General features: G+C 38.4%; 1 protein-coding gene across 1 annotated transcript in view; it reads right to left on the reverse strand.

Moving 5' to 3' along the window:
• Window positions 1-3,599: 3,599 nt before the first annotated feature.
• Window positions 3,600-20,120, reverse strand: part of CDH2 (cadherin 2) — a 114,303-nt gene continuing 97,782 nt past the window's right edge. The window contains exons 15-16 of the mRNA XM_041477666.1: window positions 12,083-12,247; window positions 3,600-5,021 (exon numbers count right to left, since the gene is read on the reverse strand). Of these exons, the coding sequence (XP_041333600.1) occupies window positions 4,815-5,021; window positions 12,083-12,247 (372 nt within the window). The 3' untranslated portion in view covers window positions 3,600-4,814. The remainder of the gene's footprint in view (window positions 5,022-12,082; window positions 12,248-20,120) is intronic.

Consider the following 20,120-nt stretch of genomic DNA (forward strand, 5'->3'; position numbering starts at 1 on the left):
TCTGCAATTAGGTGTAAATCTTCTGAGAGGCAACAGTTACACACAGAGGAATGCATTCTCTGCAGTCAGAGCAACAGGAGAGCAGCTCAGAGAGCTCATGCCCACAACCTCACCCTGACTGATCTTTCCAAAAAGCTCTCTGGGTGGGGTTGCAGTGTCACGTTGTCACCACGGGATATGTCCGTCTGTGGCAGAAATGTCAAGAGAGCACATAAATGCGAAATCTGATTATAAGTGCCTACTGTATCACTGGCAAATGCTGCATTTTTAGATGTCCTAGAAAACCACAGAGGTTTCGGGGGTAAAATACTGTTCAGGACACTGAACTTTGAAAAGGAAGACAAAGCCTTCCCAGCTATTGCTGTGTGGAGAACACATCCTCCAGCCTGCAGCAAAAACAACCAAACCAAAACAAGACTCAAGACCTTGATTCTTTGTGGCTTGTAAACTGAAGTTTACATAAAACCTGGTGTGAGTTTTGGCACTGTTCAACTGCCTAGGTAAACTGAGGAGGAAAACTGGGAAAGCACAGTGCTGGAATGTAACCCAGCCGGACAGGAAGCAACACTTACACCGAGAATTCCAGAGAAGGGACATCTCCAAGTTCTCTGAAGTTATACCCAAAAAGATGTTTGGCCAGTACAGAGGCACAGGTTGGCTGAAGAGTGTCTTGCATTGATTCATCAAAGGGTCCCTAACAAATGGGATGCTCTTTCTCTATCTGTGTGATGGAAAGCACCCTGGGTCCCTGTGGGGAACACTTAGCCTTTTTTCTTTAGCCTTTCTTCCTCACTTCCGATTCCCAGCTGGGCTTTGTTGCTAAAGGGAAATATTTTTGTTATTCCTGTGACATATATTAAGTAAAGAGGAATTATCCTGTGATAATTTCCTTTAAAGAAATTCCTAGGAAAGATCCTTGTCTAGAGAGAGACTAAACATTAAAGTTTATTTATTTAAGCAAATGCAGAGCAAATAAAAAAATAAGGACACCATACAAATCTGGATCATCCCTGTCTGAAAATTGTGTATAAAATATACTACTCTGGATTAGGCATTTAAGCATTCATCTGACTTTTCTGATTTTTATTTGACTAATAAATATTGACTAAGGTAAAAGCTGGAACTTTGTTTTCACATTCCTGAACCAGAAGGGTAAATCTGCCAAAATCATGCTACCATTGCTAGCAGGAAGGTTCCTTAGGAAGGTAGGAGTAGTTGTGTAAAGAAAGAAGTGGCAGTGGCTTACACGAGACATCTCTAACATAACTACAGAAGGGTTTTAGAGACCCTTTTGGGAATTGTGTGGCCCATCACCTGTCAGAAGACATTTTTCCTTTGGGTGTTAAGGTGAATGATCCCATTGGATCATTGGGCCATGGCAGAGTAGATGTAAATATTCTGGGTAAGTAAAGTCGAAAGAGAATTCCCAAGCAGCAGCCTTCATGTGGCTCTTAGTCACTTTGCTACTTTGGTACCAAAATAACCAGCTGGGAGTTCAGCTACCTGGAGGGAGCATGGTGAGTACATTTCAGACTGTTATGGGGTGAGTATTAGCATATATTTATCAGTATTTGGCAATCCCAGACAAAATGCAGTAGGGTAGACCCATCCACACATAAGGCCCCGGTATCCATTTCAAATGTTGATTTCCTGAAACCACCCTTCCTCACCTTTATCAGCCGTGAAGCTGAGAAGGATATAGGCTATGAAAGACTATCACTGAAAGAAAATACAAACTGCAGGAAGGCTGAAAGGTAAAAGTTGCTCAAGCCTCATTTCTTGCCAGTAACTTCCCTTGGATACAGTGTCTGCAAAGCAGGTGTAATATGTGCCGCTACCAAATGCCATTTACAAATTAGGTTGCCAAAATGTCCATTTTTTAAAAAACACTGTATTCAGCCATCTTCCTCTCAGTGCAGCCCTCTGATGGGCATTGAAACAGGCATCACGGGTACAAAACCTGGTTGCACATTTCTAGAATAAGGATGCATCTGAAACTTGATGAAAGGTCATCAGTTCAAATGACTTTTTTCTTCTTCTATAAGCATCTGAGATGCATAAAAATCACTTGCCTTTTGTTCTGTTCAGCAGACCTAATGCTGAACTATCACTAGGTCTGAGAACTGTTGCTACCATTTCAAAGGAGCTGTAGAGCTGGCTGTTTGTCTGATCAAGATAAAGCTCCTACTGCTGTGCACAACAGCCAAGTGCTTAGAAAAGATGACCTCTCTGTCCACTTTTAACCAAAAATTGTGTGCTATAGCCCAGACTGGAAATCTTTCACAGATCTCTCCCCCAGTCTGTCCTTTAACATTCAATGTCAATGAATAAAGTTCATTTAGCATTTACAGTTTGTTCATTCAAAGTAACAATATTATGCTCGAAATACATTTTTGCATCATTTTTTGTGCTAAAAGCTGTCTTCTGCTTATTTAACATGCATTGACAGTTTAAAATCTGCCCTTTATGAAAGTTTTCCTTACTTAACTATGCATGGTCAGACTTTATTTCCACATCCTGATCTACATCCTTTGTTCTGTATACTACAAATTGAATTTGGAAATAGCTTAATGGCGCTCGTTGGTAACTTTGACACATAACTCAAAAAGCAAGGCTATATCACAGCATTAATTATAGTTGCAAATGCATGATACAAGTAATAGCCAGGTGTGCAGAAGTTGAAGCAGTATATCCCAGCCTGAGATGATTGCTACCTTTTGTCAGGAGCAAGGAAAAGGAAGGAGACACCCCCCATGCAGTGTTAATACTCCCCAAGTTAGATTTTGTGATTTATGTCCCAAAGTCAAATTATGTAAATTATGGTGTGAATGCTGGGGAAGCACTGAAGTGGCACCAGTGAAGAGCTTTCCTCCCAGATTAACCTCCTGCCAGAGCTTGGTTCTCCTCCATGTCCATTGATGGTACTTCGTTTGAGGCTCACACCATTCACAATTAGGTCCTTAATGTCTGAATGTCTAAATTAAACCTGAGCAGACTGCAGCAAGAGAACAAAGACAAGAGAACCTACTGTGCTTGCTTTGTTTGCAAGTAAATCATGGTAACATGTCAGAAACATGTTTACTAATGACAAATCTCCTAATGGGGCTTTTTGATAGAGCTCCATGACCACAAGCACCTCCTTGAAGGACATGATTTGATGTGCACTCAGGTTAGCAGGGGCTTGTCTTCAGCACAAGAAAGTCCAGGCAGCAGAGGACTGCCACAATCTGCAATTTATTTACGCAACCTGCAGCATAATCACACATTCATTAAACTGTCAGCCCAGAAATGAGCCAAAAATGATTCAAGGTCTTATTTAGATAATGCACATAAATCAAAGAGCTAGCCATCACTGAGGAACTGAAAATTATGAATTCCCAGAACTCCCAGCACAGATCACTTTGCTTTTACCTGGGAACTTGCCTTCCAAATTTGTGCTGGGCTTTCTTTTACATGCAGCTTGTTTTCAGTCCGGCAGTAGGAAATGCCAAAGAAGCACACACAACTTCTCACAGAACTCAAACACATTTTGGGTACTTTTTATTTACTGTAGTCAGGGCTGCTCAGGTGGAAGAAAAAATGCCAAACCAAGCACCAGATCCAAAATTAGCATTTTATTCAGAACGTTGGGGTCAGAGGTGTATCATTCATATTCTGGTACACAATACAGAGGCAAAGCTGTTCTCAGAAGTCTCTCCAGTTTGAAAGCTCCTTCCCCCCACCTCCCCACCCCGAAAACATACTGTATATTTTCTCGTGCCACCGGTATCAGGCCAACTCCCCTCCCCCCCACTTTTTTTGGTACAAATTATGTAAAACTTTTTTGTGCTAAGAACTTTTCTCCCTCCCCAAACCAAAAAAATAATAAAAATAAAAATAAAAAAAATATTGAGTACTCTAACTACAGTTCAACAATTGAATCAATGTCACTTGTTTGCAACCTGTTTTGTAAATACTTTATCCATAAACGAAAGATATAAACATGCAAAAACCTGAATCCATAGTCCAAATAATACATACACGTGTTCTGAAGTTTCTGCACTTCTCCACAGACTATGCCAATAAAACATTATGTACACATACCATTTTTTACAGTGAAGTGGGAAAAAAATACTAGAAATTAAAAAAAAAAAACCAACAAAACCAAAATGTGTACATGGATTAAGACCAAAATGTGTCTAACATTCTAGCATAAGAAAAAAAAAATCAATTCTGCTACAAACTGGTGATATGAAAACTCCCTTTATTTGCAACCAGCTGCATAATTTTTAGAATTTTAGTGAAAAAAGTCCCCTAACATCTAAAACTAGAAGTAATGTACATTGTTCCACCTCATGGTCCTCTCTCCCAGATAATAAAATTGTTCCATGAGGATTTTTTTGTTTATTTTTAATCTCCTTATTTTAATAAAAGCAATGCGATGTAACAAAAGCATTGTGAAGTACATTGTGTTTCACCTTACTCCTCCCCACCCCAACATATTTTGTCTCTTTAATGTATCATTTCACAAATCAGTACCATTAAAGCCTTAAACATAAAACTAATTCCGATCTGAAAAAGGTACAAAAAGGCACATAAAATCCCAGTGCTTCTGTACTGTAAAATTCAAGTGTAACTGAGCTCAATATTTTTTTCCAAACAGCATTGGATCACTGATATTCCACGGAGCCCAAATTGGTTTGCAGCCTAAGCCAAAGCCTTCAGCAAGCACTTGTGCTAGTAGACTACAAAGTTAAAGCCTAGCTTCTGTATGCTTTTGGGGAATATCAGTTGAAATGTTTGTACTTGTCCAAAACCAAAGCTCACTTTGAAGTTCAGTCATCACCTCCACCGTACATATCAGCAAGTTTCTTGAAACGTGGACCCCAGTCATTTAGGTAGTCATAGTCTTGCTCACCACCACTACTTGAGGAGTTAAGAGAGCTCAAGGATCCAGCAGTGGAGCCGCTTCCTTCATAGTCAAAGACTAAGAGGGAGTCATACGGTGGGGCTGTAGGGTCATTGTCAGCTGCTTTAAGTCCCTGCAAGAAGGAGAGGGAGAAAAGAAGATAAAGTTCTGTATCTGAGAGCAAGACAAAAGCATATCTGGAATATTTTCAGCACAGTTATCTATCAAGCACCAGTTGAGAAAACAAAGTTCTTCCTCTCCTGCCATTCAGTGCGAAACAGTATTTACGTTTTTGTAACTCCTTTTAGAACGGCCAGGTTTCCAGCACTGCAGCACTGGACATTTTGAATGTAGCTGCAATCACAGCCCTAAGAAAACCTTAAGAGAGAGTCATGGCACTGGGACTGAAGCTAGTAAATAGACAGTTTCAAAGACATACAGCTCACAACCTGTGCCATGGGCAATGTGGGAATGGTTAGACAGATGAGGAAGGAGAAATAAGCATGTTTGCAGAGATTCACTTCAACAGCCGTCTCACATGGTCAATAGCATATCCGCTGACTTTTCTGGCCTGCAGTCCATTTGCATGTGCCAAAATCCATATTTAGTTAGTCCTGCAAATTCATGTACCTCTGTAGGCTGCTGTGAGAAAAATATATGGTACGTTGTCTCAAGCCTTTTATGTTTCGCCACATCCACCCATGAAATCCACCTGCTCTTCAGAAAATACACACAGTGACATCAAAGCTGAATACAAGATGATGACTGTTTTTGTTTCCTCATTTCAAAGTACTGAAGTTACCAACACACAAATAGCGGGCCATCAGCATTTTTACATTTCCAGTCCATGGAGTTGAATAGACAAAATTAAAAGCACCACAAATTGAATTGGAGGAAATGCTGGGGAACTGAAGAGGAAAAGCCAGGAAAGAACCACGCTTCTTCAAGAGAAAAGCCTCTATATTCTCTGTTTTGTTACATAAGTCCAAACCTAAACGCTTATATGAGTAACTAACTTTAGAATATGAGACAATTTCTCTGTGCTTATCTGGGGTAGATTTACAAGCTGAATATAAAAGCCTGAAGCCAAAAAGCCCTCTTATGATTTGTATTTTTTTAGCCTCATAGTTTCCTCCATGGGATTAACAACACTTTTTCAAGATCTTCCATTCTGAATAGGAACTACTCTGGCAGCCACTGACAGGGGATAATGTATCTTTTAGAATTCCATAAGGCTGTGCTAGGATTTTAAATTGCTCACTATTAATTTTTACCAGTGATATTTGTGCTGGATTCAGTTTTATTTTTAATGGTAATTTATTTAAAGAATGGCATTATTATACTCCTACTTATTTGAAGAAATGAGTGTGCCTCCTTCCCATTATTTAATATATTCTAGTTTTAGAAAAGTATGTTTCACTCTCAACTGTGTTTTGTCCAAATATGACAAAATGGAACCAGAAGCTGATTTTTCTTCTACAAATATGTATTATGGAGTACATACATATTAAACCCATTAATTAAAGCATTTGGCATTGATAAGGTAGAAGTGAATCCTGGCTCTTTATTACCTATTTAAATAATTCAAAACTGTGCAAAATGTACCTAAAATAATTTCCAAATCAGTGGTGGAAAAGCCCAGCATATTTATCAATCTAATGACCTCTAATCAAGAACAAATTTTGGCCTTGAAATGATCATTTCATGTGGTACAACAACATCAAGCAGGTTATTAATAGCCTACATTAAAAGTGCAATTTTTAATTACGAGATAAGAATAATTGGTGATGCTTGTTATCTCTCTCTGGCATTTTCCAACCTGATGGCCATAACAAGCAAAAAAGATGTGAGATTTTGAAAAGGCAACAGCTCAAGTGTTGGAAGACATCCCTTATCCAGCTTCCAAGGGGCAAGTTCTAAGGCTTTCTCTTATTTTCTGCTGCTGCTGAAGCACAAAGACAACTTTACTTCTTAGGCAGTAACTGGCCTTATAGTATTCAGATCTTTCCTTAAGCCTGCTTGGGGTGACAAGATACCCATGTGTTTGGAACACAGGTGACAGGGAAGGAGAATAAATACCACCTGAGGTTAAGGAGTGCTGAGGTACGAATGCCAGCAATCCATGTGTGAAAGTCATTTAGAAAGTCAGTTTGGAGACAAAATGTTATTTCCCTGCAGTTCTGCCTACTAATAGCCAGCCAACCATGGGATACCAATTTATTTTAAAAAATCAGTGAACAAAACATTTTCCTACATCACTGCAAAAATTCTGATACCTATCAGTCATCCATGACAAGGCAGAAGGCAGCCTCTTTCCATCTGTTTTTCCAAAAGGGAAGTTGTAATTTTTTTTTTTCAATTTGCTACTGCTATCATGATAACATTTCAGAGAAGGAAACTGGTTTTGAGTTACTGACTTACAAGATAGGATCTCACTAACAAATTCACTTTCTCAAAGGCTGTGCTGGCGGTGTAATCCATTTAATTCTGAGAACGTAGCTATGGGTCATGTTTTGGAAGTATTGATTCAACTGCACAGCACAAGTTACACTGACATTTTCACCTATCTTCTGGTTCACAGTGTAATGACTGAACTCAGTGTCTAACTCTTCAAATGACAAGATTTCTGCTATATTTCTGTCACATGTTACATACTAAAGTGAGAAAGAAGTATTACAATGTTTTCTGTTTCCCTCTGCTAAGCTGATTCTTTGATGTGTACTGCTGCACATTGTTGTTGGGCTCTACAGCATGCCAGACAGCCCTGGCAGTGCAGAAGCTCCCTTTGGTTTCAGCATTGCCACCTTCTTTCTTTTATTATGCTGTCCCTTTCAGTGGGTGGAGGTGGTATGGATACATGGCCTGCTGCATCTGCACAACAGAAAAGACAATACATGGCTGCCAGGAGTGGCTTCTACTGATTTTGCTGCCAAGGCATTTGTTGTCAGTTACTTCTGAAAAGAGATCTCAGTTTTTACCAGATGTGCTCAGAGCAGCAGAGCTGTTACAGTTACTTGGTTTACAGTTTCCTGATCTGAAAACCCAAAGTTTTCATTAGAGTGAGAAGCTCATTCAACAGCAGAATTTCTGGGGCACATCCTCAGGAGCAGGGGAACCTGCTGGGACAGTGAATTGTCACATTTCTTTACATGTGCTACACCATCAGGGCACAACAAGCAGTCACAGAAGAGCCACAGCAACAGAGAGGCCAGCTTGAGACCTTGGACAGACTCATTTATTTCCTTTTCCTCTTTTATATACATAGTAGAGCCTTCACTAAGGAGGTGATAAGGGGCAGAATTGGAGAAATTACAGCGCCTTGGCTGAGGAACAACAGTAAACGTGCCTTAATACAGGCAGCATTCTCCATTTCTCTCAAGTTAAAGGAAAGCAACCCTCTCAAATCTTGAACTAACATGGAACATTCCTAATACTTCTATTTTCATTAATCCTTCTACTTAATCAGATTCAACAGACTTTTGATGAGAAGGAAAGGAAGAACAGAGACCTTCAGAGAAATAAAAAAAAAATTGGTTTGTATCTGGAACCACTGAGGGAGTCCATTCTGCATGGAGGTGCACTGTACCAATAACCATTTACTAAGAATGAATTGAGGGTCCTCCATGTCCCCATGGGATGAGACCTTTAGTTCGAAATTTAAATTTAGTTTACCTCAGGCTATGTCCTCTATTGATTATAAATATATTCTTAGCCACAAATTCTCCACCATAATATAACTTGCTTGAGATTTCTAGGGACAATATAGGTGGGTCTTGAAATTAACAAAAACTACTTCAAACAGGTCTAATTTATACTGTCCTGCAAATCCTGACTATTCTAAGTGTTAATTATGCTCCACACTCTGCAGGTTAGGTTTTGAAAGGCTCAAAATGGAAAACAAAGTCTACAGAGGATTCTTAATAACACATGACTTATTTCACTGACTTGTTTGTACACTGGACTGGAAGAAAAGGAGGTTTTTCCCTTCCCCTCTTAAAGTACAGATTCATCTATCCATTGAAACAGACAAAACAAGGAAGTCCCTGAGGTTATTTAGCTTATGCCTGCAAACCTATTTTTACTATCAGACACCTCTGGAACCTTCCTATTTTAAACAGTTCATAGCTTACTACATGCTATCTCAACTTTGTGTTATAAAAATGCATGACTTTTTATTGTAATTCTAACTTGTTTTTCAACTGAGAGGTCACCAGAACACTACAAAATACTCTTACTTACGTATGTCTCATTGAGTTAAGTAGGTTTAGTACAAGGGATGACAGGTAGAAAATAATATATACCACAAGAAACCGAGTACTGTTAAAAGGAAAAAAACTTAAATGACCCACTAGATAATTTTTGCTTTTTGTTTCTGTGACTCTGTAATGAAAATAAGAAGAAAATTCCCATGCTTGCTTGGCAATGGGAGCTAAACCCTCCAGTATCTGAAATCAGTGACCTATAGTTATTTTTTGTCAAAAGTTGAAGTAATTCAGAAGCTAATCTGAACAATGCTGTCTGTATGTCTTAGGTGCTAATGAGCATTCAACAGATTAAATTAATTCCCACATGCAGACCAGCATCCCAAAAGACCATACTGACCCACATCTCCTGGAACAGGGTCAAGTCCTCTGAAAGACTGGACTGATCTCCAGAAGTGTTGCATCTTTTCAAACCAAGGAGCTACTGCAGACTTTGCTACTGAAGTGCTGACAATTCAAAAGCAGCCTCTCCCTGCTCAGCTAGGGACTGGCTTAGTTTGGTGGGTGGTTTGGGTTAGAGATGCCCAAGGGAAGAATTACGTCTAATAATATTGAAGTTGGATGCAGAGAGATATGAACTTTGCTCTTTCTTATCTTGCTATGTTGTTTCCACAGCTCAGCTTATCTTCTGTAGGAACTGCCTTAAGAAATGTCTGCTACAGGCTTTACTCAAGATATTTTTTCAATTTACCTCAAGTAAAACTGAGAGAAACTTACCAAGTTTCTTGGGTTTAATCACACCAGGACTGCAGGTGCAATTTTCTGGAGAGTCTGAAAACCTGTGCAGCCTGAACATTTATGCTCTAGACACTGATAATTGTGAAATTTAACTGTAACAATGAATACTCCTATGAAAGACAGACCCATTTTCCACCACACCCAGCAGACAATTTAGAATCACATCTGTCATGAGAAAATTTTTACAGAAAACACAAATTAAGATGACACTATTTTAGAGAAATAAAATGCCCATTTTGCTCAGTCTTCTGGGAAAACAGAGCATGGAAAATCTTTGGGTGGCTACTGTCTGCTAGAGAGAGGGTTAGATGGAATGCTTCACAGTAAAACAATACATTTCTATAAAATCCTAAGGAAAAAAAAGTATGAAGAAGACAAGCTAAATATATAATCCTTAAAACATAGAAACTACCTCACACAGCTCCTTTCAATCAGAGGATATAATTAATTCTGAGCTAACTTGCAGACAAGAAAATTGCCGTGTTTTCTTTAACTTCATATATATTTCCATATATTTTCTTAACCAATGACATTATTTTACTGTGTATGAATAGCTGGGAGAAGCTTTCTTTTTTGGTGGATGGCAAGGGGAAGCATAAAGGGAGGTACTGATATAATACAATAGACAGCAGAAGAAAACGACTCCATGCTCATCTGTAGTGCATTACAAACGTACGGGGTTAAATCAAGACGGCACATGATGTTTCTGCTGCCCCATGTGTACACACTGATCCTATCATCTTCAAGAGTGATAACCTACTGAAAAATAATATTGCAAGAACAGCTTGCTAAAAAGAACAAGAATTGCAGAAGGCCAGAGAACCTCTGGCCCCTTTCTGGCCTTCCAGCAGAATCAGACCCATTCCCTGCCTTTGCTCCATTACAGAGCCTCCTTTGAGAACAACAAAAACCAGGGTTCTTCACTGCTGCCTGCCAGGTGGGCACTGTCTGGCCACAGCTGTGTGAGAACAGGATGGGAATCTCCAATTGTTTGGAACCCCAAGGAAGTTCTTGTGTGCACACTGCCTCGGCCGACAATGTGGGCCTTTTATTGTCCTGTGTCTCCACTATTTTCCAGAAGCCAATTATAACTGTAATATTTAGAAGTGTAAGGCAAGCAAAACCTGGAGCCTCTTAAAATACGTCTTACAAGAATATTTGTACATTTCCTGCTAGTCAACTCCCCTCTAAGTTTTTTGACAATTGTATCACCGTATACCTAAAAGGGACAAATTCAATTTTCTGCAGCTTTCTAACAAAAGACTTCAGTATATTAGCATGACTTTTCTTCAAGGCAAACAAGAATAAACACGTTTGCAGAAACTGTTCTGCAATACTCTGCAATATGTGTCCAGCTCCAGCTGACAAAGAAGATATGAGAAAACCAGAGAAAATAATTAACTACTACAATTCAGTACAGAATAAAATAAAAATAGAAGTAAATCCTGGGTTAGCTTTTTTTCCTATAACCAGCAAACACAAGAAACACATTCTATTGTAAGTACCAAAATACCAATTATTTAAGACTGACCAGTGATAGAAATAATGAGGATAATTCCTTTCAGAGCTATCAGTACTCTGGTATAGTATGAATCTCAATTACGTTTATTAGATTGAAGAATCAAAGATAATGCAAAATCTCTGAAAGCTCTATGACAAGACAAGTATTAAAAGCACTTACATAACATTTAATTTAGCTGCCCTGCTCACTAATCGTATTTGACGAAATTCTTTTGGTCTTATTGAAGGTACTGAATTTCCACTATTATCTGGATTCAAAGGGTAATGTATGAGGAGAACGAAAATGAACTTCTTCCATTATTAAATTACTGTGAATTAATAAATGAGTTTAGGCTACACTACAATTTTGTTACTCTGTTTATTACTTGCAACCCATTGCATAATCCTGCTTGGAGATATTGTGGTTGCTGCTGATAACATACTATGAATATAATTAATAGGAATGCACAGAAGTTAATTGATATATCTTGCTTTTCTGTTCGAATGAGTTAATTAAAATTGTCTGCACTTTAAAAGACCGTATTTATTTCTGTCTAGTGAGACAATTTTAATTGTCTAAGGAAGTTTTAAAAAGTTATTATGTTCTAACATAACAGCTACTCATGTGGAATAGAATAAACAAAATATAAAAGCTTATCAGATCTTAGGAGGAAACCTTTTTTCGCTTCTTTACCTCATTAATGAAGTCCCCAATGTCCCCAGGATGAGGAGCAGCTGATCTCACTGGATACTGAGGTTCTGCATGGATTGGCCTTTCATCAAGACGTCTGATTCCAACAGGTTTGATGGCATCTGGTTCCAGAGTGTCAGGCTGCTGGAGCTGGCTCAAGTCATAATCCTGCAAAATATGAAACAGACACAGTACGTTAGCAGAATTTCAAACAATATCTGTCAGGGGGAAACATGAGAAGGAAAAAAAGGAAAATGCAAAGTATCATTTCACCAGAAGTCCTGTTTTCAGGATTGTAATGCTTACTGAGAGTAAGTCAATAACACTGTTATTTGCATACCAACAGGATGTTATTTGATTTATACTCCCTGAATCTCCTGGTTTGATTCTATTCCATCAGATTTGTAAAGCTTCTCATAAGTTTTCCCTTGAGAAGCAGGGATTTGAGTAGTACTATTAAGGGACTAAACGCTTTACCTAGTAATGATGATTTACAGCATAGAGCAAAGATGCCAAATCCAACTCTTATTTTTCTAAGAAAATAAATAACATACATTCTGAGAGAAAAAAGCAAGCACAGTGTTCTGCAGTATTTTCTAATACCTTCAAAGAATGAATTTAAGACTCCCTGCTGATTTTATGTGGCTTCCATAATATGAAAGCCAAAGGGGGAAAAATGTCATAAGAAGTACAAAGCTCCTCAGATTTGGCCTTAATTCTAAGCACTTTCTAGAGATTACTCATGAATCTGTTCATTAAGTACTTGATGCTGCAGTTTCAAACTCTGGCAGACTGATGAAGTTAGCATAGCAGTATGAATTCCAATAAGCAGTATGCATGTATGTGAAAAATTTAATTAGTTCAATGTTTATGCATTGAACATAGATATTCCTGAATTCTCTCTGCACAGTGTGATGCATTTCATCATTGTAATTCTCCTCACTGTTGCCATGTCTAGAAGGAAGTCATGCTTTAGGATGCCTTTACACAGGGCATTGGTGAGAATGCACAACAAAGAACTGGACTTCAAGGCTTAAACAAAAGCCATTCAAGAATTATCAGCAGATGGGAGCTCATGCCAACTCTGCTGTATGCCAGATACCCTGCCTCACAAATAATCCAAGCAGTTATAAACATCCTAAATAAGCTACTCTATCCATCAAAAATATTAGTTTTTCAACAATGCTGTTCTGGTAAAAATCTTATTTATGATCTCAACTTGCTGGACGTTGTCTGTTCAGACTATTTTTATTAGTTCCTTACTGGATCCTAAGGGAAGGAGTGTAAGCTTTCACTGCTGCTGCTATCTCATGGGATGTAGATCCTTTCTGAGACTATGACCTCCTGTAACCCCAAACCCAGACTTTTCAACAGGAGAAAAATTATTTTTGACAGCAGTGATGGTAGTTTGTGGGGAGAACTGTAACTGATTATCAAATCCACTACACCTTCTGATTTGTTACTTGGGTTCTCAGATGACTGCACACAAATATATAGTCAAAAAAGGTGGAACAGCTCCATTGAGATCTGAGAATGCAGTTTCATATGCTTTAATTAGATTACAAGTTCCTTGGGGCAGAGCTTTAACTCCTACCCTTCGGTACTTCATGTACCAAACAGAATAATAAGTGATCTCCAGGAAGCAGTATGAATCAGAGAAAAGAAAACAGAAGAGAACTTTTTATCCTTTCCCTTTTTATTACATAAAATAAATCAAAATAGTTTAGAGACATGCTATCAGAAAATCCTATCAAACAGAGAAGAATGTACTTTTTAGAATTTATAAATATGTAACACAAGTGCTTTTCATACCCACCCAAAAGATAAAGGTGGAAAACACCAACAGGGAGAAATGAAATAGATATATTTTTTAAATCTAAGCATTTCATTGTGGAGGAATTCAAACTGGTATGGTTAAATAACCATGTACTAAAACCAGAAGAGCATCTCTGTTCATTTCAATTCTGTAATTTTTTTTCCCCACCCACACACATTTGTATACAATTCTTTCACTGGTTAGTGGTCATACAGAAATATAAATCAAGCTTGTCAGTCTATTATGTCCACATCTAAGGCATCCTTTTGCATGTATTTATCAGTTTGAGACATATCCAGACTCTAATAGCTAAAAAGTCAGCAAAGATAGCCATCTGTGAGGTAACAGCAGTGCAGAACGTGTCCTTACGTGGAATCCCACTTTGGTTTTCTTTTCTAGGGTAATTTATGACACTGTCGTTTAGTCTTCTCTCAGAGGAAATTTACCTTGCAGGTCTAATAGTGTCTGGATGGGAAAAGAAGATCCACTGTATGTATAATCTCGGACTCAAACCCCTCCTATCACTAAAACCAGTACTAACTGCACACCAGCCGGGTGTGGCCAACTCATCCACCGCCTCCCCAAACTGGCGGAGTGAAAGGCACCATGCAACCACTCCAGCTGTTTCAACATTCTGTCTAAAGTCAACTCTACTCAATTACTGCAAAATAAAAGACGAAAAAATGTTTTAAAATGCCACGTCACTAGCTGTTTGGAGGTGCTGAGGTCCCATCTCTTCACTCAGTGATGCTTTCACAGACAGGACAGCTTTTCACACACTACCTAAAGCTCCTGAATGGACTTCAAGGGTAGCCTCAAACAGAGTTTGTTAAGATAGTTCACTGTAGAAGTGACAGCTGAACAGAAAACTGGCACATCAAAGAGAGAACAAAACATGGTGGGATAGGTTGGGACAGACAGCTTTGATCAGTATTCTGGGTCATCATTTTTACTCTTAATTTCAGGACCACAATTCTACAGTGCTTTGGTTTTGCTCCAGTCTTTTCCCATATAACCTGTTCGTAGCTAAAATCTGCTTACGGATTACTGGCAGTTCACTGGGGAAAAAGTCTTGGGCCTCCACTGGAAATGTACTTCAGCGAGAGTTGTGAGTATCTAATTCATATGGCTGCCAATTTTTGTCAGAGTATTTATTTAGTTAGGGCTGTCTAGACCTAACTCCAGCAATTCTAGAAAAAATTCCCTTCCTTCAGTTTGGACTTGAGCATGCTAAAACAGATGTTTTGTTCAAGTTTTCTCCTTGTCAAACTTAGGATTCTTGATGAAAGAGAGAATCTACCTAGTTTTTCTCTACTGTAATACCACTAAGTTATATAAGTTTGCTCCTATTTTGCATCTAGAAAAACTCAGGCCTTTAGAAAACAGAAACCTGGACTAGTCTGATAGTCCAAACCTAGAGTCAACAGAGAAACAGCAAACTCACATTCTACAACAGGGATGTAAGTGAAGCAAGCTGAATCACTTTTTGTTTTTCTGCTTGTTTATCAAGGGATCTGTTATCACTGGAGAAACTATAGTTGCCTTTTTGATATCTGGTGGCTAAAGAAATGACAACCTTCATGTGCTAGAAGGGCATTTTATCAGAAGTTCCATCTTGTGAAATCCATCTCACTGCCCAGTTGATTGCAATATTGACATTATTAGCTCTTCACTCAGTTCTTACAGCTTTAAGAAAGACTTCAACCATTATTAGTTCAAACCTTACATTCCTGAAACATGCAATCTCAGTGAAGAGTGCTAAATGTCAAAATCTGGTAGCCAAGACCTACAAATTACCAGAAATGTATGCAGAAGGCTCTAAAACCCCCCAAAGCACTTCTTTAAGAACATCCACACAGTAGTTCAAAGCACAGTTCAAGTATCTCAACTTGAATAGAAGAAAAGGCCATTTTACACTCCCCAGTAACCACTGAAAAACAGGATAATGCAGCCTTCAAAAATCTCCTTCTTAAACAACTTCCTCTCGGGCAAGGTAGCTATTCACTGAACAGCACCTGGGTAATAATCCCTCATAGAGCAGTGATCGGTTACAGCAGAAGACGTCTGAAACATCTTTTTTTTTTTTTTTATCCTCATTAGTTGTTCTAAATTAGGAGATTTACTTAAGTTCTTGGAAAAAAACCCTAACGAATTAAAAAATGTTTATAGTAATTGCTAACTGCCTTATCTGAATGCATCCTGGAGCATTATGATGCAGAACTGCAAACAACAGAATGAAACCACAATGAACTAAAACTATAAAATGCTATGGAGAGACAGAAGAGACTTTTTTTGAGAAAGGAAAACTCAGAAAATATTTTAATACATTACATCTGAATTGAGTTTTCCACTATCACAGCCTAGTGCCTGGAATGTGACTGACATTCATCAATGATTTATGACTCTGGCTTCTCTGCTGTCTCGGAGCTCTTGGTTTATTTCCTGGCTGTTCATGAGACTGTGTGTGATACACTTCTAGGGAGCACTTGGGTTTTCACCTTCTACAGAATGAAAGCTTTGCCTAGGCATGAACATAGGACTGGACACATGAATAATGTAACAAAACCACTATACCTGTTTCTCATTTTCAAGGGATGCACCCTTTGCAAAGAAATATGGAAGTTCAGCTCTATCCCCACGCAAGAAATAATCAACTTAACTGTCAGCAGATCACTTTGACTTAATGTGATGGTGAGACCTGTAAGTGTCTTTCACTGAACACAATCAGCTGCAGTGGTTTAGGTGCATATAAAGCAAGAGCAGCAGAAATTTGAATTCTACCTGCCCCTTTTAGAGGATGGAACCTTAGTATAAACTCATTTTTTTATTTTCTGTAGAGAACAAAACTAATTATGACTCTGAAGTATCTTCGGATAAAACACGTGTTCTGCTTTGCCTTTTTGTCCCAAAGGCAATTACTGTCTACTCCAACAGAGAAATGGGATGGGGAAGTAAGGAAAGAAATATTTTACTCCTGCATGCTCCCACTGAAATCTTAAAAAAAAAAAAAAAAAGTGAAAATCAATCCTGCTATATATTCTACCTCCAAACCCAGCAAACATCACCCCAAAATGCTATCAGAAATTTTCACATAAAATACTGAGTTCTGCAAAATATTATAACCCCCCCTAAATCTTACATTTCCTGAAACTATGAGACTTCAATAAAAGCAAAGATAGAGAACTGACTAGATGTAGGCTGCAGGTGGGAGGATAGTTAAAATGCCTACACCAACAGTTGCCCTTTGTCACTTGCTTTTAGATTACTTTCTGCCATACTGCTTTTCCCATTTGTTTTTATTATAGATGCACCTGGAGTACTACAAGTTCATAACTTTTAAGATAACAAAGAAGCTAGCTTATCTTTTTTATAATAAAAAATGTGAAAGTTAAGCTCCAGCTGCAGATACAAGGCAGTAACAGGCAGAGGTTCTAGATATGATAAAATAAAACAATTTTGTAATGGAATTACGAGAACATTACTTTTCGTATCATGAGATAAAGATTCACCAAGGAATGACAGTAATTCCTCCACAGGAGCACTGTATGAGTCACTTATTCAAAAAAGTGAAGCTAACGTCTTAGTAAGCAAACACAATCCCTGAAATAACTACCTTTTAATTACAGTATTGTATATTCATGGGGAATATCATAGCAACCTTTATTTCATTCATTATGTTTGAAATTTCAGAACATAAAACATGTTCTATTCTTAATGCAATGCAAAATGAAGGTTAAAAACTGAAAGTAAATGATCTCATTAACACACAGGGCTGTGAAAAAGAAAATCTAGTCACATGGATTTATAAAGTTCATGGAGTAGGTAAGGACCATTATAATGTTTACAACAAGTAGTAAAAAGACACAGCACAGAAGACTAATGCTATCTCAAAATGTGGGCATACAGAAAGTTATGACGATATGAAAAAGAACCGCAAAACCCACACACAAAAATTCAGAAGGATTACCTAATTTTGCTTTTATCTATGACACATAAATGCTGGAACACAGCTACCCTTTCATAAAGGAGCAATTTCTGTTCAGAATTTAGATTCTGCACACATAAACCATTCATTTTTTACTTTTAATGTGACTAACACCATTAAAATAAATGTTACTATTTTCTCTCTTTACGTAAATATGTACAAAATATGACAAAAAGCAAGCTATTGATTAATGGGAAAAAAAACCCCACCCTCATGTAGGAAGGACAATGAAGACCCCTCAGCAAGAAAACTACTTTGAATAATAGTAAAATCATTGCATTGAAATTCTTGTGCCGAAAAGATCTGAGGGCTAGATTATCCGACATGTTCAAAACAGCTCATCTGCAATACTTTAAAAGCATACCACCCACTTGCTCAGACAACTTGCTTCAACAGACTACCTGCATGAGCAAGTACTGTTAAAATTCAGAAAACATTATAGAAATGAACTCAAAGGAGAGAATCATCTTGCGCAATGAGACATATACAATAGCAATTAGATGAACAAAAAATGTATCACAGTTATGAGGCTGACATATGCTGCACATATCCCAGTCAAGCACCCACCACCTTGATGTAAGTCACACAAATGGCCCGAGATATGTGACAAAAATGAGTTAGTGATGGTTATGGGTTGTGATGTGCTGTGTGCGCGAGCTATGCTGCAGACACGTGCTAAGTGCTTCAACACAGTCATCAGCAGGTTTGGGTTCTCTGGAGCTGAGACTGGTGTTACAAGTTCAGAGCACATTAGATCAGGAAAGAATATTCACCATTTGCACCTCACACCTCCCCATTTGCCGAACAACTACAAGCTACGGATCATGAGCTCATTAATAATCAAGAGAGGCACTCACTACGGTTTCCTAATTTGAACTTTCTGTTTCAGAATGTAACAAACTATACTGTCCCCCATCCCCAAGATTTTAAGGTTCAGATACAATTTCAGAGAAAAAAAACCAAAATACCAGGGTTTAACAAACAAAACAAAACCAAACAAACCAACACCAAAAAAAACCCGACCCCAACACTTCTCCCCTTCCCAAACCAGTCGCATTGACTTCTGTGGAATGATGCTGACTCAAACGCTCTCATGGCCCATCTCCTCAAAGTCAGGCAGCTCAATTGTTGAAAGTACAAAATAGTAAACAGAACTGTGAGAAGAATCCAGAGCTTTCTATCTGGAATACTTCTTTATCTCATTCCTCCCTTATCCCCAGACAGCTGCTGCCTGGAACGACAGGAGTGCTGTGAACGTTTTGGAGCCTGTTTTTCAGCCTGCTTTTTCGAGGTGATAAAAGTCCAAAACATTTCCAGTGTTGACAATGCTCTTCGGGGGTGAGCAGGCTGACTTCAGTTATGACCCACAGATCAAAAGCTTTTCTGGCTTAGAGAATTAATAGCATTTTTCTCAGCTGCTGTGGAGACCACACGACCCTGTGTACATCATGCCAGGGTAGAAGACAACTATGAATCATTCAAGATCCTCAATTTTCTTGACAAGCATTCAGTCTGTCAGACTGAACAAAGCAGGCCAAGATGGCCCCAGATGGGATTAACAGAAGACCTTCATGAAGGACTAAACTGCTCTTTTATTACAGATTTCACTTCATAATTCCCTGGAATTGCTGGCACAGGAGAAAGAAAAAAACAAACACACCAACAAAACCAAAGAAGAATTCCAACTTGTTTCTGGCAGTTGCTACGACTCAGAGGAACTCGCTGGAATTTGAACTCATCTAATTTCTTACAGGAGACATCACTCCGCTACAATGTACAGAGAGTTTGAAAGGAACCTGCTGAACATGTTTTAGGAGTTTCTGGGTCTGCCATGACAGCTAAGAAACCCAACTCGCATAGTTTCAAAATAAATAAATTAAACCTCTCAAATAAATAAAGTATTTTAAGATAAAAACATCCCAAGTTTGATTTGTTTCAGGATAAAGAGAGATCTAAGTTCTATCACTTACCTTCAAGCCCTAACAGTCGTATCTTCAAATAACCTAAACATCTGGAAATGTCAGGCCACACAGGGTAAATCTTCAAGCTGTCCTTTCAGAGAAGCAAGTGATTTTGAAAAGTAATTTGCTGTCTATAAAAAAAAGTAACTTTACTTTTTATGAAAATGTCTGAAACTTTTAAAATACTGTTTTCACTGAGATGCACAAGAGGCTTTAAAATTCCCTTTTATTTCACCACATGAGATGCACCCTGCGCTGGTTGGCTCTGTGCTTGAGTCA

Source organism: Pyrgilauda ruficollis, unplaced genomic scaffold (assembly GCF_017590135.1).
Source record: "Pyrgilauda ruficollis isolate IOZ18807 unplaced genomic scaffold, ASM1759013v1 scaffold41, whole genome shotgun sequence".
Classification (NCBI taxonomy): Eukaryota; Metazoa; Chordata; class Aves; order Passeriformes; family Passeridae; genus Pyrgilauda; species Pyrgilauda ruficollis.